This window comes from Dermacentor silvarum, chromosome 7 (assembly GCF_013339745.2).
Source record: "Dermacentor silvarum isolate Dsil-2018 chromosome 7, BIME_Dsil_1.4, whole genome shotgun sequence".
NCBI lineage: Eukaryota > Metazoa > Arthropoda > Arachnida > Ixodida > Ixodidae > Dermacentor > Dermacentor silvarum.
In genome coordinates, this window is record NC_051160.1 from 133904024 (window position 1) to 133926848 (window position 22825).

Here is a 22825-nt window from a genome sequence, read left to right on the forward strand (position 1 = left end):
GTTCCATCGTTTTGCTTACGCAACGACGTCCTCTATAAAGTGAACTTTTCTCCGAACGGCAGCCCCTACTTGCTCGTCGTCCCACCATCTCTCAGGAATGAAATATTGCAGGCATGCCATGATGAAGCAACATCCGGCCATTTGGGCTTCACACGAACGCTTTACAGAGTGAGACAAAAGTATTACTGGCCAAGATTGACGGCGACCGTTCAACAGTACGTCCGTACATGCCTTGATTGCCAACGGCGGAAAGTGCCAGCCGTCAAACCAGCAGGCTTCCTCCATCCCATCGAAGTACCCAGAACTCCATTTGCACAAGTCGGAATGGATCTGCTAGGCCCATTTCCAACTTCTGCTACGGGACACCGATGGATTATCGTAGCCACGGACTATCTAACGCGCTACGCCGAAACCAAAGCCCTGCCGCGGGGAACGGCCAGTGAAGCAGCTCGATTTTTTATAGAGAATGTTGTACTGAGACATGGCGCCCCCACAGTATTAATAACTGACAGAGGAACTGCATTCACAGCCGAGCTATTGGGCACAGTTTTAAGACTTAGTGGCACATCTCATCGGCAGGCAACGGCGTACCATCCGCAAACGAACGGACTCACGGAGCGCCTCAATAAGACACTTGCGGATATGCTTTGCATGTATGTTGATGTGGAGCATAAAAACTGGGACGAGATATTGCCATATGTCACCTTTGCATACAATACGGCTCAGCAGGAAACAACGAGGATGACACCGTTCCGCCTTCTCCACGGTCGCGATGTCACAACCATGCTCGACGCAATGTTGCCGCATGAACATGGATGCGATGGCGTCGAAACTGATGCTGACTACATCACTCAGCGTGCTGAAGAAGCCCGACAACTTGCACGCATACGTATTCGTCGGCAGCAGGAGTACGATGCAGGGCGCTATAACCTTCGCCACCGAAGAGTCTCCTACGAGCCTGGAGAGAGAGTTTGGGTCTGGACTCCCGTTCGCCATCGTGGCCTTTCAGAGAAACTACTGCGGCGGTACTTCGGTCCGTATAAAGTCATACGACGTCTCTCTGATGTCAACTATGAAGTCGTTTCCGATAGTCCACATTCCTCAAGGCGTCGACGGCATACACCGGAGATTGTGCACGTCGTCCGGATGAAGCCTTATTTGTCCGAATGAAATCACTGCAGCGTACGCGTGGAAAGATCCTGGCGTCGTCACGATAAAGCATCGGGACGATGCTTTCTTAGAAGGGAGGCAATGTCACGACTAAAGAAGACAATGAAGGGATGGACACGAGCGCAAGCATCTCTCTCGCCGAAGAAGTTAAAGTTGGCGCGGACAATTATTGCTGGGCCTTCAATATAGAGCCTGTGTTTGCTGTCGCACCACCGTCGTTCTGTGTGCCGTTTTTCGCATCTTGCGACAATATGAAAAACAACACAGTTTATACCGTGTGGTCACAAACAGAAAGGTACACAGCTCTCAAAATCAGGATTATCCCCATAACAAAATGCCTCCAACGGTAACGCATTTAATTCATTTATTGTCCGAGGAAAAAAAGAATACATGAAAAAATTTGTGCGCGCAAAATAGGGTCCAAGAGTATGATCATGTGTATGTCTAGTTTGCCTAGAAATTCGGTGTGTTAGGTAGGTTTCAGGTTTAATGTTAAGTTTACCAAAATACAGTGAGTCGAGAAATTTCAGCCTAGCAACTGCTCTTTGGTGTTGTGAAACAGGGATAATATTACTAGCTATGAGTGTTGACGGAGAGTCATTTTTCTGGTAAGCATTAAATATAAAACGGACAGCTTTGCGTTGCACCATCTCAAGTTTCCTAATATCTTTCTTGAGATATGGATCCAAAACGACACTAGCCTAATCTAATTTAGGTTTTATAAAAGCATTATAAGCCAGTAGTTTTATTTCTGACGAAGGTGTTTTTAGCTTGTGCCTCAAGAAACCGAGGTTTTTAGAAGCGGATGAGCATGTTTTAGCAATATGACTTTACCATGTTAGGCGGTTTGTAATCGTGTTACGATTACGATGAATAATCTAGATCAAAGACTAGTATTATGTTATCTCCAACAGGCGATATTCAAAAATGTCGGAAAGCTTAGGAATGATCACCCCGTATAGCGGCCACGTTCAAGCACTGCAATTTTTCTATTTTACATCGCAATTTTTTTCAAAAATTCCGTGGCACGGACGAATATTTTTGCTCGGTGGCACTAGGCTACTTTCTGCACTCTTCTCGTCATTTAAAAAAACATGAAAAAAAAAACGTCTGGCTCTAACAGAACATCTGCGTCTCATGCACTCTACTTGAAAGTCGAAAGCAAGAGACTAGTGGTACCCTTCGTCAGACACAGCGCGCACAAGCTCGTACTGAAACTAGCGCACTCTGAAACACATGCATTGTTCTCTTATTGTACGTCCATACTGCTTAAACAATACCTTTTGTCGTGGTATATTTTATGTTTCTGAGTAAAATCCAAAATACACTGTGTCTGATTCAATGCTAAAGCTGCATGCTTTTGCTGATGATTTTTTTTTGTAACCCTTAAGGGTCACAATACTGCACCTGAACGTTACCGGGTAGTTTAATACGACAGGACCGTGGTATTTCATGGGAAGAGTACAATTTAATATGAGTCTACTAACGAGAACGGCTGTTTTTGAGATATTCTTCTTCAGCGCAGGTGGGTTCCCATTATTGATTTTTTCCCCTCTGTTTTTACTGTGAGCCGGTGTCATTGGTGCGTTTGTATATGCTTACGCAAGGCTTTATTGCGAAGACAAGCGGCTGTATTTCGCCAGTGAATGAGTGCTGTTTTACGCTTTTTCTTCACTGTTTTCCACCGTTAACCTTTCGATATTTCAATAATATGAAGAATTATTGGCATCCCATATTAAACAGGGCAGGGAAAGATATTCACCAAGCCTTTTTGAGTTAATCAGCTATGTCACAGATGCTTTTCATACTAGCATTTTTTTATACATCCCCTTCATCTTTTTACACTTCCTCAAAGCTTCTCTATCCGCGTTGTAGCGCTACCTATGCCTGTAACACATCCGACCGTTTCAAAATCTTTCCTGTTTTTGCTCGACCAATAATCCAAACGGCCCTTGCTTATCTCGACAGCTGGCCGGTTGACGCTTGCGTCCAATTTAATTACAAGCGCTTCTGGAAGGGGCACGTTATATAGAGGTCTCACTGGGTCTCACCTTCCCAATAATAATGGAACAGTAGCGCCACCTAGCGCATCTCGGCGGGTTCAGCCACCATGCTGTACTTTTCAGCCAGCTGCTGCAGCACTTGGCTGTGCGAAAAAAAGCCGCTCGCCGCCCCGAAGCACTGTTCGCTGGCACGTTTCTTTTCGTATTATTTGTGTGTTTTTGGGAAGCATCCGTGCGTTGTGGTGATGTTAAAAAGATTAAGGTGTGTGTTGCTATTTTAGGCGTTATTTATTTTACCAATACTTTCCTTTAGTAGGGCATTTGCGTTGTAATGTGTCCAGCGGTTTCGTAGCAGGGAATAAAACTTGCGGTTAACGGGTAACCTCTGTTGAGTAAATCGCTGGATACAGACACGTGTTTACCATAAGCGCGCCTACATTTTGACATGCATCTTTCAGGCATGTGCTCTACTGTTTGCCAAAATAAAATACTGCAAATGAGCATGAGGTTGCAATAGGTTGTCTGTTCACATTTCAATGAATGCGTTATTAGCTCTATTTTTGACATCAATGCTTTTCCTGCCTAGTTAAAAGTGTGAGAGCAAGAAGCTTTTATGGAAGCCAATGAGATTTGCATGGTTTATGGATGCTGTGTGCGCGATTGCAAGAAAAATGCTTCCCCATCATGGGGAAGCAAGGATGTCTATTGACGATGATTTGTATACCTTACCAGCTGCCGATTACTTTTCGAGCATCGACTTGCGTTCTGGCTATTGGCAGATCCCGATGCATGAGCCCGATAAAGAGAAGACAGCGATTTCAACATCTGATGGCCTTTTCGAATCCAGTTTAATGCCTTCGGTCTGTGCATTGTGTCAGCCAACTTTAAACGAATGATCGATACCGTACTGCGCGGCCTAAAATGGAAAACCTGCCTTTGTTACCTGGACGATATTGTCCTCTTTTCGTCCATCTTCTCCCAGCACCTAGAACGTTTAGACGACGTTATTACGTGTCTTGCCAAAGCCGGTCTCCAGCTCAGTACTAAGAAGTGTCGATTTGCGAGCCGCAGCATCATTGTATTAGGTCACATCGTCAGCAAGCACGGCCTTGAGCCAGATCCCTACAAAGTCGCTGCTGTACTACATTTCCCAATACCAACCACACCTAAAGACCTTCGCAACTTTCTCGGATTAGCGTCGTACTTCCGCTGCTTTGTCTATGACTTCGCGACTATCACAGCTCCTCTTCATAAACTTCGGACCACCACCACACCCTATACCTGGAAGGATGAATGTGAAGCCGCCTTTTAAACCTCAAGCGATGTCCCACGTTAGGACCAGTGCTTCGTCATTTTGATCCCACAGCCTCTACTGTCCTACATACTGGCGCATGGAATCGGCGCTGTCCTGCTGCAGCGGAACCACGTGTCTGAAGAGCAAGTCAAGGCCTCCGCGAGTTGTACTCGTACTCCTGCTGAGCGAAATTATTATATAACTGAAAAGGATGCCTTGCCATCGTATGGTCCATACAAAAGTTTCGCCCCTATTTGTATGGCCGCCATTTCACAATTGGCACTGATCATCTGCTCAGTGTTGGTTGTCCACTCTGAAGAATTTGTCCGGATGCCTCCGCCGTTGGGTGCCGCGTTTGCAGGAGTACAACAACAACGTCACATATAAGGCAACACCAAGATGCTGACGCTCTTGTCTCGCTGCCCACTGTCGCCAAATGCCCATGTATCATCTTCCATCTGTTGGGCACCACTCAGCCAACCGACCACGATGATGGCCCCAGTACGGCTCATAACCTCGGTAGACATTTTGTCGTCAGGAGACCTCGCCTCCCTCCAACGTGCAGATACATACTGCCGCACAATTATCGACCGGCTCACTGGCTTATCCAGTCCTCCCTAACAGCCGCCGCTTTAGACGATACCTTGCACGGTTTAAACTTCACGATAGATGATTATTTCGGCACGTTTACCACCCTACCGGTCACCGATGGCTTCCAGTAGTTCCTAGCTCACTTCGACTACAAGTTTTACAAGAGTTTCACGACGATGCAACGGCTGGCCGCTTAGGATTTCACAAAACCTACGACCGCATTAAGACTCGTTGTTTTTGGCCTGACCTGTCCACTAGTGTTGCCAAGTACGCCGGTTATTGTGCGTCATGCCAACACCGAAAACGTTCAAACTCTCTTCCCGCCGGCCCTTTACAACCATTGCAGCGCCCGTCCGTTCCCTTCGAATGTGTGGGTTTAAACTTATACAGACCCCTTCCGCTTACACCCGCGGTCCAACGCCAGATTGTCACGGCCGCGGACCCTCTCAGTCGCTACGCCGAGACGGCAGCTCTTCGTTCTGGTGCTCCCTCTGAAGTCGCCGAGTTTGTCCTGCACGGCATTATCTAGCGCCACGGTGCGCCTCGTGTTCTTCTGAGTGACCATGACAAGACATTTCTTTCGCATTTCCTTGCTCAAGTCCTGCAGGCCTGTAACACCATCCTTAAGACCACCTCAGAGCATCATCCCCAAACCAATGGCTTTAAAGAGCGTTTCCATCGGACTCTCTCCGACATGATCTCCATGTATGTTAAACCCGACCACAAAGGCTGGGATACTATACTTCCTTGCGTCACGTTTGCTTATAACACTACCATTCACATACAACAAACTACAGCTCCATTTTTCTCATGTACGGCCGTGCACAGTCTTTTGTTTTGGACACCACCTTTCTCTCTATACGCCTTCGGTTCCATCCACATCTGTACCAGAAGAGTTAGCCACTCGCGTCGCCCACTGCCGTAAAATTGCGCGTGCCAACACCGCGACCATTGAGGACAAGAGCAAAGTCCATGGCTGGGGCTCTGTGAAAAATTTCTTCACAGGTATTTTGGCCCGTACACCGTGCTTGAAAGAACATATCCTGTGAACTATCGCGTCGCTCCTGTTAGGTCGGCTACTGACCGCCGTTGCGGCAGCACCAAAATCGTTCACGTCTCTCGCCTGAAGCCGTATCTTCGGCGTTGGTACTGTTTCTGACTAGTTGCCTTAGCAACCGCTTTCTTGAGGGGGAAAAGTTAGTGTGAGTGCTAACTATGGAGTTCATCATCGTCTTCATCTGTATATACCCATCTTCATAATCATCATCATCGCTTGCCGGGTTGGTGCTCGCTTGCTGGCTCGCGCTCCGCTGAAATACAAGGGCTCGGCCTTCGTACCGGCGTCGTCTTACAATATGAATGAGAAGAAAGGGAACCGAGTGACCGATTTTTATTAATGATATCTTAAGAAGACAACAAACAACAACACCAAGGACAAGATGTTCGTGTTTGATTTGATATGATATATATTCCTTGATGTCTATGTTTGTTGGCTTCTTCTGATATGAATAATGAAAATCGGGCCCCTTGCTTCCCTTTCTTCTCGTTCATTACATAGCAAGGGTCTCGAATCCGGCAACATTGATGTCTTCTGGTAGCATATGTGGGTTTATGGACCAGTTGCCTTCAATAAAAAAAAAGATCACGTACTGGTGACGCGTGCGGCAGAAAGGTTGTTTCACATCAGCCGCCAAGGGTTGTGAGTGGTGGCGCTGGCTAACTCTCCCAGCATTAGTTTTAGTAGTAAAACATAAATACCCCAGGAAGTGGATGGGAAAACGGCGCCGCAGTAGCTCAGCGGTGAGAAGATCACACGCGCAATGCGAAGAAGTGGGATCGTTCCCCACCGGCGGCAAGTTGTTGTTTGTCTACTTTAATTTCCATTTATTTATTATTTTTGTATTTCAATTGAGAACTGCATTTTCCCTATGCTGTCCTTGGTGTCCTTTTTTGTTGGTTTCTTATGATATATATATATATATATATATACAATTTCATTGCTTCGTGTTGCAGACCTTTTATGCGTATATAGGTTTTTCTTTTTTTTTTTGTATAGGTTGTGATATCAGACAGCCGTAGTGGGCGAGTCCGGAATCACTTTGACTTTGACGACCTGGAATTATTTATTGTGCACCTCAATGTGAACACACGACCAGTTTTGCATTTTGTGCCATTGAAATGCGGCCACCACAGGAGAGCTAGAACCCGCGACCTCGAGCGTAGCAGCGCCACGCCATGTATATTGGCCACACGTGAATGAATGTTCAAGTACGGCTTTCAAACGCTCCTATAAGCGTGGCTGTAGCAGTTCTCTAATTTACCTACTAAAGCATTACCTACATCAGTGAGACGAAAAGGTGCTTTATTTGTAGGTGTCGTGAGAGCGGCCATATTCAAACTGAATTGCAACGAAATTATCAAACATGAGTTTAGCTATCGCTTCAACAAAATGAAGTATGCCACGCGTGATTTTTGTTGATGTCATAGTCTAAGGGCGACAGCCTTTTATTGGCAATTGAAACTGCCGTGATTACCTTCATGAAATGTTTTTTTTTATTCACGTTACTGAGGCGTTGGTCTTCAAATTGTGAATAAAAAAGAAAAGAAGACACATCTAACTGAGGCCGTTGCTTTCATTTAGCATCAAGCCTAAAGTTCTGAATAGTGTTGTGAAATTCAATATGACTTATAAAAGTAAAAAATTTAGGCGGGACATCGCTGTAGGGCAACTGTGTCCAACATATGGTGGTCGGTGGGGTGCGAAATGTGTTATGAGTGGTAATGATGTTTGTGGGATATATGCTGATGTAGTATATGCGTTATTTATTTATATATGCGTGAGAAGTAGTAGCATAGAGATGCACATATTTACATTGAGGAACCTACACATTCCGCACCACGCTTACTGCCGTACAATACTACGCACATCTTTGACGGTTATCGTTCAAGGAGAATGGTTCTCGTTCAGGGAGAACCAACACGTGAATGCCGTCATATGCAGCGCAGGGGGATGGCCTAGCGAGAATGTGTAATTAATATTCGAGTGGCGCATCTATTCTTTTTGGGTCGTCTTTGGTCGACTTCCACCTTACTGGTCCACCTTACTGGTCATTTAGTATATGCTTAGGCATTCATGACCTAGGTTTAAAACTTCCTTTCTACGTATGGCATATGGGGAACGGCGAAAGCAGGCGAGCTCGTAGAATGTATTGCGCCGTCGTGCCAATTGTTTTCGCGGACAATGGGTCGTTTGTCACTGTACATCGGATGGCAGCTGTCAACCGCGCGCACGTACTATCGACTTAAACTGCGCATTTTTGCCCTTTATTGGGAAAGGAATTATCTGGCTTTATATGTATTTCTCAGAGATTCGCCATACAATGCTACGAATTATTATATTTCATATCCTTCCCGTTCTCGAAAACTGTGCTCCTGAGTCCACGTGCAGAGACTCGCTGGCGGCGCTGTCAGACTACGCATTGCAGAGATGCCACATCTTGAAAAATTACCCTACTGAACCAGGCATTGTGGCGCTACACTTGTGAATTTCGACGCCAGTTGTTCTGCCTATTTTCTTTAAAAATAAAATTATGAGCGCTCGTGTCCTGCAGGATAAATGAGTACTTGTGCTAGTGGCTTATTGGCGACATTATTTTATTTCCGCTATGATTAAACAAAATGACGTTATCATTGTGCTAACAGGCATAGCCCAAATATTCGCTTCATCAAGGGTGGAAAAGGAAAACTCTAAAGGTGTGCGAATATTCAAAACTTTCGAAAAACGAATGGAACAGTATCGTCTTCGATTCGGTCTTCCAATGGAAGGTTCACTATTTGCAAATGCGAATATTTTTCAAATATTTTCAAATTTTTACCGAATGTTGACTGCGCCCAAATTAATATAAGATTGGGGCAAAAGTGTGGCATCACGCCGTGGGCATAGTATATAAATAAAACATGAGAATTTTCGTGGTAGAGGCGGCTATGTTGCTTAGGTGGCCATACTTTACGGCTATACACTGCAGCGATCATTCGAGCTATCTGCAGAGTACTATGCATGCGAATAAACTACTCGTTTCCCATGAATGCTCCTTTTGTCCTTTTAATTAACAACTCTTCACGCCAGTTTATGTCACAGCTGTTACCGATTCGTCGTCGGCGCGAAGTCGATCGACGGGGTATACAAGCCAGTTGGTCGTTCCGTACTCGAGCGGACGCAGTGAAAAGAGTCAGAATCGGGAGTGAACAAAAAAACAAGATATTATCGGCTGATAAACTACATACAAATTAATAAAATAAAATACGGTAATAAAAAACACAAGACAGACTAACACATATGAACCTATTATAACACAATGATGACAGAGAAATATGATCAGCAATTAACAATACATATACATATGAAACAGGACGCGGATCGAATATACAAGAATAACACTTAACAACGTTTCACTACAAATAAAGTTACAAAAGAAAGCACAGTTAAAAAAAAGAAACCAACGATGACATACGCGTGGCCAGGGCAGCAGCAGGAATTCCATAAACCGTGAAGTCGGTGCGCAGAGCTTTCCCGAGGAATGCTGGCGGCCGATCTTGTCGAGGTGGATGCGATTGCTGGGCTGGGTTTCCCGGGAGTCTATATCTGACGTCTTCTCTCAAGGAGGTTGAGCTAACTTGAGGCGAACTACCGTGAGCTTCGTTGTAGACGTTGCTTTGTAGTCTCGTACGTCAACTAGTTCCTCGCAGTTCCGACGTGGCCAGGCGGCCCAGGCGATACTGGACGGCACTAGCCCCCCGACGGCTTTTCAGCAGCGTATAGGTTCAGCTTCTAGACTAATCAGCAGGGCCCAAAACCTGCGCTTAAATAGCCTCTCCTTTCCGTAGTTCCCTATGTAGGGGAACTGTCGGTATGCAGTGTTCACCTAATTAATTCACGACTCCTCCCAAAGGTCTTGGCCGCGCCCCTTTCACCATGGACGAGGAGCCGGTAGATTCCCCTCTCTGCCAAGGTCAAGGGCGAAGGTCGAGCTCGGCACTACCACGCGGACGTACACGCACACTTCTGGGTCCGTAATCGGCGTGTCGCGTCTCGAATCCAGATGCCACGCCGTGAGACCACGACGCTTTTGACGCCTGTAATTCGGCGTGCCGATGTCTCGAAATTATACGCTGCACAGTGAGGACCCCACGTTTTTGACGCCCGTAATTACGTTGTGTCGCTAATCAGCGTCAAAACCAATCGAAAACTCTCGAAAATATGCCGCTCCGTGAGAGCGTACTATGTAATTAGATAAACTTGCTAGCTTTAAGAATACTGCGATGCGAACAACGTTTTGCATTGAATGTGATAACCGCTGTTCATTATTCGAAACGTATTTCAAAAGTATTCGATATTCGATTCGTATCTGGCATTATTCGATTTGTATTCGGTTTGGTCGCAAAAATTCCTATTCCCACCCCCCTAGTAAACTCTGTGGAATACTCTTAATATAAATTACAAAGCGATGGAGAGAAAGCCGTTTGTTCTAACAAGGCGTATTCTCACTTATTTGGTTCAAACAACATCTACGCGCGTATGCCTCGTTTCTGCAGGTAATTCTGAGTTCTCGCTTGATGGGAATATGAACACGTCTCTCACAGAAATTTATTAATGGAACCGGCACACAGCTTGGGTTCTAGTGGGTACTGAGCTGTCCACGAACCCATGTGCAGTGAGCAAGCCTAAAATTCAATATCTCGGCTCACTGCAGAATTGTTCCGAATCATGCTCGTTGAGATTGCAAGCAATTATGAGCAGTATTGAATGACGTCGATGTGTGCTGTATGGTTTTATTCAGGAAAGCCTCCATGTGAATATATACGAACAGTAATAACCGGGACGAACCTCGCAGGCCTGTTTTTTTCATCATATTCATCCAAGCCCATAAAGATGAACTCTCTTCTGATTTTTTTCAGCACAACATGGCAGGAAACACATTTCTGAGAAGCTCTCATGCGTTTTCTTTTTTTTCTTGCCCCTTTTCTTCGCTTTGATTTTCTTGAAGTTCCGTGCTACACTTGAGTCAGTAGGACATAACCCGATAAGAAATTTATCATTCATTTATCATTTTCTGCAATGCTTGCTTAATTACAGGTGTCGATTATTTCATGCCTAGCTGTTATAGAATTTGTCATCTTCATGGTTAGCACTAATACCCAAGGCCCAAGAAAAACTGCGATCACGAGTTCAGTGACCGTAACAGGAAAAATTTGTGTTTTAAGTACAAACATTTGTTCTTGTCAAACATGACTGGTTAAGCGGAATTGTCGATATATTTAAGTGGATCACATTTGTGCACTTCGTTATATTCTTTCAGTATGTGCCATACATCTTTTTGAAGAGGACTCTATAGGTTTCCCGTTCGAACGCAACAACCGAGATGAATATTTCGGAGGTTCTCTACGCTCCTACATCAACGAAGATTATTTGTTCGAATTGCCCCGACCGAATCGTTATCGCAGCACGGGTCGACCTCGTCCAGTATATCCTTCGTTCCAACTTCAAGAGGAAAAATGTGGGGTAAATAACATTAGTGGTTTTTTTCCGATAATGTGGGCAGATAATTTATAATGTTTCCCAAGATTCACTGCGTAGCGAATAAAGAGGATGCATAACACAGCCTTATGTTACTGAAAGTAATTTTTTCTCTGAAAGTTTGGGTATAAGTGTAGTTTTGCTTTTTTCTGAGAGGTTGTGGTAACGTTGTTGGGAGGTTGTTGAGAAGGTTGGAAGACCGTTGGCGGTAAGGTCACGCTGGCATATGAAATAAAAATACAGCCACAATTGAAAATGTTGTCTCGATGAATCTACACGCTATCCAAATAATACAACAGAAAGAATAAAATATTAATGGCCATAGATAAGGTTCTGTCCACTAAGGCCTTACTACGGTATCACTTTCCTTCTGTTTTATAATGTACGCTGTATCATGCAGCAAACATAACCCAAGAAATTGTATTTATTGGTCTGATGCTTCAAAATTCTAAAAGGGAACATCATTGTACTTCATTACTGAAATGTGAGGCTGCAGCATCCCTCAATTATTCCATCTATTTTCATTCAATAAGCTAACTAAACAGCTCGCAGAAATTCGCTACAGCACTGATCACTGTGTTGAAATCGTTCAGTTGCTGTAGCAGAGCCTTGGTAGCTATTCTACACCGAATTGACCACGGCCGGGCCATTGCCTTGGAGAGGGAAAAGTATGAGCAGAGATTGCTCCTTTTGTAGCAGAGCCCGTCCTAGAACGGACCAAAAATGAAATGTTTTCGGGAGCTGTTTGTATAATATATCTGAGCCGTGAGCGAGAACGGAATGTTTATGAGCACCGCTGCACCTCTCTCCAATTAACGTTATCAAAGAGACGCAACGGCTCTGACACGTCGCAGTTTTCACATCACTGTTGGTAGCTGCTTCATGAGTATTAATTTAATTACTTGTTCCAACCAGGCATTTACCTTTGCAGCTTGAAGACCAAGCTGGATGCTTGAATCTGCAAAACAAATTTAAATATTTGTAACATTTTCATAACCAAACTAACAGTTGCTTGATTATTAGGCAACAGTGTATGTCTAACACCGATTTCTTCAATTTATTTGTTCTTTCTTGATGATAAATAAGTTGGCTAAGAATTATTTATAAATTTACAGGCAGTGCTAAATGCTCGCGTTGTAGAAGAAGAAATGAAAATTTAGCTTAAGAATATCGCACAGTATTCACCATGGCATCCCCATCATAGTACTAAGAGGAACAAGTTGGGGACAAATTGGGGCACTTGTCCGGCAATTCGCCCCCTTCGGCCGCTAAGGCATGGTATCTAAATATATACCATTGTTTAGAACATCTTGCTTTCTGTCGGCTTCCTACAGAGAACGACTTGCCCGCGAGGAACTCGCTGTGGCTCCTTCAACGTGTACTGCTTCGGCGGTAACTGTCCGCCGATTTACTACTGTGAGTACTTTTCCGTTGTATTTCTTAGGGTAATGTTACTTCTGTTTTCAATTGACAAGACCTCAGACACTATTTATTCTTTTTTAACATATTTTAGTACCATGACCTGCTGTGCGTGACCTGTACAGTGTGTGTTCGGCTTTATTGTTTGAGATTTGTCGTCTTGCTCTTTCTTGTATCTTCCATCACCTTCTTCCTATCCTTCATATCCATGTTTCTGTCTCCCCCTTTCTGAAGAGTAGGCAGGCGTTGTGCCCATATGGCTATTGCCAGCCTGCTCCTCGCGTTCCCTATCTTTTCAAGTGAATGTATGTTTTCAGAACAAATAACAATAATTATTCGCATGTGTCAAGCAGAAAAAACAATGCTCGTGAAGCAGATGTAAACATAAATTCAGCCATACTGCTGTATCATTACTCATGCACATGGGCGGCATGAGGAATATTCCATTTTCGGCATGCCTCTGTCCTTGAGACATATACCGCAGCCGCAACCATGCACGACAAATATATGCGGCTCAGAAGAAACATTATGCAGCTGAATTTATATTGAGGAATGGATACCTTGATCTATGTTCCGACGTTAACGGCTGTAAGCATTGGAGAAATAAATACGCAGCGCAGCCACAGTTGCGTGCACAGCTGCCCTAGTACAACACCTCTCTAGTGTTGTAGGAAAGTACAGTGCCAGCTGTAGCAATTTATTTGCTTGAACAGGGCTTATCTCATATTGTGCAATAAAATAGCAGTTTATTGCGCGTCGACGACAGACTGCGTGATTGTGTTTATTTTTTTTTAGATTTGGCTATGCTGCATTGCCGGTAGCAGGAATTTCAGGAGGCTGATTGTCCTATACGTGTACATCTATCCGAGGCTACAGTGTCGTTCATGCTCTTCGATTGCAACTCGTGCAAATATGAATTTCTTATGTGCTCTTCGATTCCAGCGTCCACATTTGTGGACACTCATTGTATAGCCAGGTACTCCTGAGTGAAAATCTCCAAGACATTAAAATTACACACATTTCTCAGCCTGTACTATGGTTTACTGAACTTCTAAAGGAGGAAGCCATGTCATGGCTTAAGCGGCCGCTAAAAAAAGAAGATGGCTGAGAACGTTCCCACAGAAATTCCTGTTCGCTACCAGTGTTTATATTTGTGGACAATTTTTTTACATCCAAGTTCGCCTCAGCGAAACGTACCAAGGCAATAAAGTCACGCGACTTTCTCAGCCTGCATCATGGTATGCCCTAATTCCAAAGGATGGCGCCATATCTCACCTGAGGCGGCGGCTAAAAAATGAAAATGGCTCCGAGCAGCTCAGGATATATTTTGAAAATGTTTGTCCACGTTTGTAGACAAACATTTTTTTTGTTTCTAAATGCTTCTTATTTCGCCATTTTTTTTTTCGTCAGAGCTCCTGAAATAGTGTGAAATAAAGTTTTATAAACAATTGCTCATTTTCGTACCTACAATATTTTTTGGAAGTGAAGAGGATAAAAAAACTTACTTTTGCAAATTACAACGTGCGTAAACATTGATGGCATAATGCAACATTTTGGGGGGCTGTGGTTATGCAAGAAGAAATAAATATATGTTTCATGTCTTGAGAAAGGTGGGCTCATCTTTGAATCAACGGGAGGAGGAGGCGGAATGGGCTTAACTGGTGTTCTGTGTGGCTCAACGTGTGCACTGTGCATGTCCCATGTGAAGAAGCAGCTGCACGCAGCTGCCTGTTTTTCGTTCGAGCATTGCCCTGAATTTCTAGTCTCCATCTGGACGCAAATTTCTGGTGCTATACTTGTGTCACAATTTCCGTAGTGACAAAGGAATAATGTCGTCCCAAAACGCAGGCACATGCGCCGCTGCAACTCAGGCACGACCAAATCCGCTCCACTTCTGAAAGTGTTTGGCGCATTCCAACTTCGAAAGGGAGCTGTAAACACATGTTAACCATTAACTTTATAACGGAGGCAACCTTAGAGTAATCCACATCATTCCTACAAACTTGCCATTGCCTCGAGGACCAATATAAAGACAAGAAATTTTGTAAGCAGTGAAGAGCGTCGTGTTTTCGCGGCAGCCGACGTACCTCTATGTGATGGATCCAATTCGGGGGACTGCGATAGACACTGCGCAAATAGAGCCATTTTTTTCTTTCAAAGGATCGCGGGAGAGGCAAATGCACAGCGAAGGTATCGGCTAAGAGCGCTATATAGTCGCTCGGTTGCGCACGAAGTTCAGTGTTTTGAAGACGATATTATCTCTGTCAAAGCACGCAATGGGTGCCAGTACTTATGGGAACAATTGTGACTGCGATTGAGAGAAGTGTAGCGAGAACATTTTTACGGCACAGCAGGCTAAAAAGTGAACCGAGGTCATTGTTGCGTTGCAGCAACAGAACATTACTTAAGGCGAGGCAACGATAAGGTTGAGACCGGTCCGGCAGTGATTGCAGCCTGAAGTGAATCCGTCTGCATGGTGATTCTGTGCAGTGAATCTACCGCCTTGCGCGTCTACAATTAAAACTTACGTTGAAGGAGCTTCAAGAGGGCCGAGCACTGATTATTGTGAGAGTGCGTGATGGAATTCGTCGCGCGAAAACGAGGTTTAAAATGTACAAGGGTATTTGTGCTAGTACGAAATAAGTTTCCAACCATTGAAAACACCACTGCGTTGGAAATAGCGCGCAATAAGTAGGGTATTAGGATCGAGGCGGTCGCAGAAATAACGAACTCTTCCTTGAGGATAAGTTTGCAAAGGGGTTGGTCAGTCTAAATGTGGGGCACAAAAATATTACGTCATCATATCATGTAGCCAAGGATAGCACAAATCAAATTTACCATTTCTTCTAATCGAACTGCAGCGATATAAAGAAAAAAGAATAAAAAGTATGAGAAGACAAATTGTCGCAGATTGGAGCTTTCGTGTTTTACGTGCGATGTCTCGCAATTGAGATATAACAGCGGCCCTCCTTCCATCCACGCTCTAAAGTTTTCTGTATATGTACTAGATTGTACCTTGGGAATGCTAGCCAGTGCAAATTTTAAGGCCAGTGCAGGTGTACGTGAAACATTCTGTCAACCAAATATGTCACCTAGTATGTAAACATTGGCGCTGGCCGATCAATCCATGTGTACTATTTCATAAGCTCTGTGGTACCAATGCTTACGCAGTTTCTATGCAATGAGCGGAAATAATAGGGAAAACCAACGGGTATATCCTTTTGTTGGGCACTCACATGGTGCAGGCAAATAAGTCTGGAAACTCCTTGTGGAAATTCTCTAATTTATAAGTGCGTGGAAAACCGAGAAGTTCCATGTTTTGTTAGTTACAACCACCTCAACATCCACCAATGATTTGTTGTACAAACCATGCGTTGTACTGAATAAATTAGAACATGGGGTACAGCAAACTTTTTCATGCAAATTTTATATACTGCTACATTGTATGGTCTCGAACAATTCTGTCTAGTATACCTAAACATTTTCGTTTGGAGAAAACACGCTACGGGCAATAACTAACCGAGCCTGTTTCATCGCCTACCTTTGAGTGACTAATGCACATGGGGACATTGATTTTCTGTTGATATAGCTCGCGGGAAAGGAAATATGTAGGAATGTGTCAGATTTTCTCGTTACAACATGTGTGACGAGAAAATCTGACACACTCCTGTAGCATGGACACCGTAGGGTGCCCAAACATACCAATACGTGTGACGAGAAAATGTGACACACTCCTGTAGCGTGGACACCGTAAGGTGCCCAAACATACCACTACCGATGGCTTTTGCTCCCGAATATACTGTTCGAATTTTCCTTTTTTTAATGTTTTTTTTAGTTTACGATATTGTTACAGGGAATAAGGTTTAAAATATATTTACAGGGTTATTTACCATGTGGCCACTCGCATACAAATCATGCAAGATGGCAAAAGCAATACGCGAGACATCAGAAAGCGTCATTGTCTTCGTTGTTGTCCTTGGCGTTGTCTCGAGTATTGCTTGGTAACATAACCTCCGTCGGCGAAGCCGCCGTCCCGGTGCTTTCTAGATCTTCCGAGTGGTATCGCTTAAGGCGTGGTGGAAGAGCGAGACGTGGTGGAATCGAGGGTCGTGATTTCATATGTGACATCGGTCACTTGGCGCAAGACCCGGTTCCGGACACAGTAAGGCGAAATCAACTTTTCGCAAAGGCCAACTCGCCGAGACCGTGTCCAAAGAAGGACCATATCACCAGGATTGAAGTGGGCATCGCGGTGGCGGGCATCATAGAAAAGTCTTTGCTTTTCCTGCGAAGCGTGCAATCTGGCGGGCCTCGACAGCTCGGAAAATCGCTTCACGGGCGTATTCTGACGGCGAGTCAAGAATGGCCGGAAGCAATGTGTCAAAAGGCAGCGTAGGATTTCATCCGTACAGGAGATAAAACGGAGAAAACCAGCAGAGTCATGTCTGGGGGAATGATAAGCAAATGTTACGAAGGGCAGATCGTCGCCCTAGTCATGATGGTCGGCGGAAACAGACATAGCAAGCATGTCTTTTGTAGTTCTATTAAGACGCTCTGTGAGGCCGTTGGTTTTAGCGTAGTACGCCGTTGTCAACTTGTGCTTGGTAGCGCAGGAGTGCCAAACTAGCCGTGTCGTATGTAGTCATTGTATAAATGCTGCTGCCATCATAATGCCAGTGCTATTTTTAGGTGTATTTTATACCCCTAAACCCGACAACTGTATTTTATATTTATTTTCTCAAATAAATTTGAATTTGACTTGAAGCCAACCGACAATCAATAGAAGGAAAGCGCAAGGCAAGTGAACTGATCCAGAACTGTTCATTGCTTGTAGACGTTTTCGAGGATATATTGTCTGTGGGGGTCATGCATTTCTAGAAAAAAAGGAGCCATGCCCTATCCCTTATTCGTTCTTCGTATTGGTTAGCACGTAACACATAGCGAGTAACCTGAACTGCGGAGGAAGAATCGTGCAAATGTCGCGTTTAGCCACCATTCAAACTTTTCGTGTTGCGTGGCCCTTACCCTTTCCGTAACAAGGGCGTGAGGCCCAGCAGCTGAACACCCTGTGAAGTGCCTGATGTGTTCGGCACCCACGCCTTCAGAGCATGCTGGCCATCTGCTGTGACTTGTGTCCCGAGAGAAAGGCCACAAGCGAGATACTGCATAGCGGTGCCGGGATCGACCAGACGACAGGCTACAAATTACTAATTATAGACAATACGTTCTTCAGGTCACTTTTGCAGTTTTTTTCACAAAGAAGAGCTTTGTGCATTTATGTCACAAATATATGCAGCATCGTAAACCGTGCGTTACTGCAATAAAGACTGCTGGAGCAGATGCAAGCAGCTAGCGGCTGAATTGTCTGCGTGCTCGCCATTAGATTGGGCGACCTAGCAAGAAGCATAACTGAGATAGAAGCCCAGTATCCAAAAGCACATGTAAACACTTTTCAGAAAAAAAATCAAGCAGCTATTGACGTAAGTGGACAAGGGCTGTGTGTGAGAAAAAAATGCATTCAGCGGAAGTGTGGAAGGAGCCTAACTTTGTCTAATAAATTCGCGCAGTATGGTGGTTGTTCTTTCCACGGGCACGATGACGATGCATGGCTTACAGCAAGAGCTGAGCCGAGCTGAGATGCTTGTGGGGTCAGGGACGTATAAAGAAAGCTATTTGAAAAATTATAGAGTACAAGTAGTGGACGTAGATCACAAACTTTCTGATTGAGGCCGCCGAAAGTTGGCTCGCGAAAACTGCAACAGTAAAGGATGTCTCTAGAGCAAGCGCGCACAGAACGATTGAATGGTTACTTTTCACACATTAAGGATTGATGATGACAATACCAGTGATTAAACGCGAGGCCAAAGGGCTTATGCATCAGTAGCTAGGTGAAAACGTGTGCACTATTGTGACAGGTTTGATTCCGCAACTTTCGTGTACATAATCGGCGCGGCTAGAATGCCCTGTAGTAGAAAAGCTGTGTGGTTGTAGCTAAAAAATGCATGCCATCTGCGCGTAACTCACTCACCGAAGCATAGGTACCAGATAACCGAAAGCTGTGACTAATTTGCAGCTGTTCCTTTTTAAACCAATTGTATTAAATTTAAGAGACAGGTGCTTTCATCACACGCGAGCACTTTAACTTGCGTACACAGCAATGTGTCATCAGGAATCACTTGGGATTATCTGAATGGGCGATCACTGTACAAGGCATGCTTTCGCAACTCATGTGTAGCTTTATCACAAGTTATCGACTACTATCAGTAGGATGGCTTATCGCCAGGAGCTTTCGAAAGACGTTATCGGCATTAGCCTTCTTGATGCGCTTAGTGATGTTTCTCTTTGTTATTTAAGCAGTGGCAGGCTTCTAGAGATAGAATATACCCACGATGCAGCTAGTAATGTCCCAACAAGATGTTAATCTCCGCAGAGCTTGTCAGCGCCCGACTGCGGAGCGCAGGGCGAATAGAAATCTTCATGAATCATGCTTTGTAGGTAGAGGAAGTATTATTACCGAATTTGTGGTTTTTAAACGTCCTGTTTACGCGTTCGAAAGGTAAAATATCATGTTAGTGAATGTTTTGTAATTATTCCATCATTTTTGCATATTCAAACTGTTCTACGAAGAGAGCTAATGATCAATGTTGTGGTCGATCTTTCATGTTTTGAACTCCGCATGATCTCCTTGGTGAAGCATATCAGAGCAAATGACAGAGCTGTCACGCCTCAGGCTAGCATGATTTACCGGTTTAACGCGTGGGACCAGAGGTACTGGATGCATGCGAGGGCGTTACTCAGCACCGTCATCAATTCATCAACAAACAACCTTCAGACTGTTTCTTCAGCTGGGACTTGAAATTCTAATAAGCCGTGTCAAAAACTAATGATTTAGTGGATGGACTACTTGATGCCCATGGTATATATCACACCCAGCTTTGGCGCCGACGGTTGCTTCTACAGGCCTCGAGTGCTACCTGAAATTGCACTACCATGCAGTGTGGAGGGGGGGACTACATTAATATGACTAATTTGATTCTTACCGCACTGTGCCAATTAACTTTACAAATTTATGGAACAAGTTATTGATTTACAACCTAGCAATGATTTACTTACTGTTGCTTTTGTTTGATTTCAGGTCAGCCAAAGAAGCCTGAGCCCAGAAACCCATACCTTAATTCTCGTTTTATGTCCTTGTGAGAAAGAATAGTACATCCAAAACACACGGGGACATCTCTCGGTATGCCGTATAATAAAACAGTTGAACACTTATTGATATTTCTTGTTTCTCCACCTTGACACATTCCCCCAAACGAAAACGCAACTGTGATTTGATTGAGTTAGGAACGAGAGGTTATAACTCCTGAGAGCAATTGTGTGTCCAGCAATGAACAGCGTAATAACTTCCCCGATATTAATAGTATTACGAACCTCCTTCACACTTTCAATAGCTCCATGGTGCAGCAATGAGCTCGGGACGAGCGCATGTGTCAGGCACAATAAGCCCGCATCGTATGAAATCAGCTGACTCGGCTGCAAGTGCAGTGGCACCAGGGCAGCCCCCATTAACTGCTCCAACGGGAACTTGCTACGTTTGACTTTCAAGAAGCTATCGCTATAGTATTTTTCTTGTAAGGTTGCTTATATGGTATTATTTCACTAAGAAGAGAACAAAAAGACTCGCAACCACTGAAACGTACCTTTTCTACTTAATTCTTCTCTGTCATACAAAGAAAACATGTAGTAAAAATGAGCCACGTGTAGCCTGGAAAAATAAAACGACTCGTGAAAAGCAAACATTGGTTTTCCAAAGTCTGATGAATGTATAATAATAAACCGTAACATATTAGAAAACTTAGAGAAAAAATAAATAAAATGTTAAAAGGGGGCCAACGTATTATATTCTCATTTTTAGTCCCATCAATACATTAGAAACAAATATGTCTACGCTTATGCCCAACAAAAAATTAACCATGAGAGAATTTTCCCGTTTTGGCTTTAGAGGAGGCTTACCATCTCGTTGAATGTGGGAAGTCATCTTAATCCAAATTACACACAATGGCGCGAAACAAAAACAAGGGCATGAAACCGCACAAAATTTAGGCAACAAGCCCCCATCAAGTTGATAACGGAAACCACACGGCTGTTGGTAAATAAACCCTTGAATAGCGTGCAATGCCTGAATATTTTCCTAATTCAATCGGTCAAGGAAGAGCATAGTTATGTTTTCAAATTGCGAATATTGTGAAAATAGTTTTGGAATGCTTGATTTATATACATGTTCACGATTGAACCTGAACCTTGTGCATAAACGAACGAAATTTCACCTCTCCCGCAGTGGCCATGGCACCTAGAAGCGCACTCTATCGATCAAAGAGCAAGACTTTTCTAAGTGAACTACAATTATTCGCCCTCAAATCCTTGCTCAGATATGACATTCGGGAATTGATAATATTTGTTACGATTATCTGGAGCTACAAGTACGTGATCTTTTCGTACTAAACCAAAATATGCTCGTATATAAATTATTTGATAATGCAGTGGCATCATGTGCAGTGGCCGTTCTAACTAGAAAATTGGTGCTTGCTTCACGCTGCTATCGCTGCAACCAAAGCGCACTTGGTTAAAATGTACACAGACGCTAATGCGCACAAAATGACGCCTTTAAATCTTTCATTTTCATAATTCGCGGCCGCCCATGTTCTGAATAATTCTCTTTATTTATGGAAAGTGTTCCGTTTGAGGTGTTGTTCAAGTGTAGTACATAATGTCCAGTAAACACTGCGATGTGTATATGAAGTGTACTCCGAAGTAGAAACGATTTTTTTGTGTTGTTTGGCTCCCAGATAGTTCATTACTTCAAATACGTACATTTTCAGGCAGCACTTTCACTCTACCTATTTTTCGCCCTATCCATTGGTAGCTATATTTTCATTATACATACGAGCACTTGCTCGTAGCTTTAGTGCTTATCTGCTTTTATGTAACCAATAAATTTTCTTGCTTACGTCCGAATAGGAAGTTTTGTTATCAAAGGCTGTTCTATTTTTTTCCTCTCCTAACGCACATTTTTAAACTTGCTTTGCGTATGAGTGCATTTCATTCTTGTTCGAAGAATGCAATAGTTGTGGTGCCAATTCAAAAAAGTGGCAGCGTGAGTGACAAAAAATTATCGCCCCGTGGCCCTCTTTTCTCCGTTTGCAAAAGTGTTTGAAATAGCTATGTTTACAGATCTGTCGTTTTTCTTTAAGGATAAAATTAGTATATGCCAACATCACTTTGTTCAAGGCAGGTCTGTGGAAACAAACCTTGTTTCTTTTCTTGATGCTGCGGGACACGCTGTTGCTAATCGGAGACACAAGCAGTATAGGCCCCGTGCATTGCAGTTTGCGCGCGATCTATGCGCCACTACAAGTGAAGCTTTGGGACGGTCAGTGTCAAAACCAGCAAAACTGGAGAGACGCTGTGTACATTCGCCATGATACTTTCGATCGCTTATCACGAAAGAAGACTGTCCGAGTTGTGAAAATATCAAAGTGCGCATGCTCTGCATATGATAGCACGCGTTCGCAATCGATATGAGCAGCGGGAACAATTGTGAGCTTGATATCGTCAAAGCGCGGGGCATACCTCTCAAACGAGCGACGATAAGGAAGCCGTTGTCGTTCGGACTGGCTTATCATTTTCATCGCCTCTCTAGCGGCCGGCGTCGGCAATATTGGGGCGAAACATGAAATGTCGTAGCGCCATCTGAACAGTGAACGGTGCCCATGCTTC

At 43.9% G+C, this 22825-nt stretch overlaps 1 protein-coding gene across 1 annotated transcript; it reads left to right on the forward strand.

Moving 5' to 3' along the window:
* The first annotated feature begins 2556 nt into the window (after nucleotides 1-2556).
* Nucleotides 2557-20313, forward strand: LOC119459751 (uncharacterized). The gene is made up of 4 exons (XM_037721371.2): nucleotides 2557-2695; nucleotides 11415-11617; nucleotides 12967-13048; nucleotides 20187-20313. The coding sequence occupies exons 1-4, from the start codon at nucleotides 2623-2625 to the stop codon at nucleotides 20246-20248; spliced, it is 420 nt and encodes a 139-aa protein (XP_037577299.1). The 5' UTR covers nucleotides 2557-2622; the 3' UTR covers nucleotides 20249-20313.
* The last annotated feature ends 2512 nt before the right edge of the window (nucleotides 20314-22825 follow it).

Coding starts and splice junctions, on each gene's coding strand:
- LOC119459751 (XM_037721371.2), top strand. CDS start 2,623: ATGGGAAGAGTACAATTTAATATGAGTCTACTAACGAGAACGGCTGTT. Junction 2,696..11,414: donor GATATTCTTCTTCAGCGCAG/GTGGGTTCCCAT, acceptor ATATTCTTTCAG/TATGTGCCATACATCTTTTT. Junction 11,618..12,966: donor TTCAAGAGGAAAAATGTGGG/GTAAATAACATT, acceptor GGCTTCCTACAG/AGAACGACTTGCCCGCGAGG.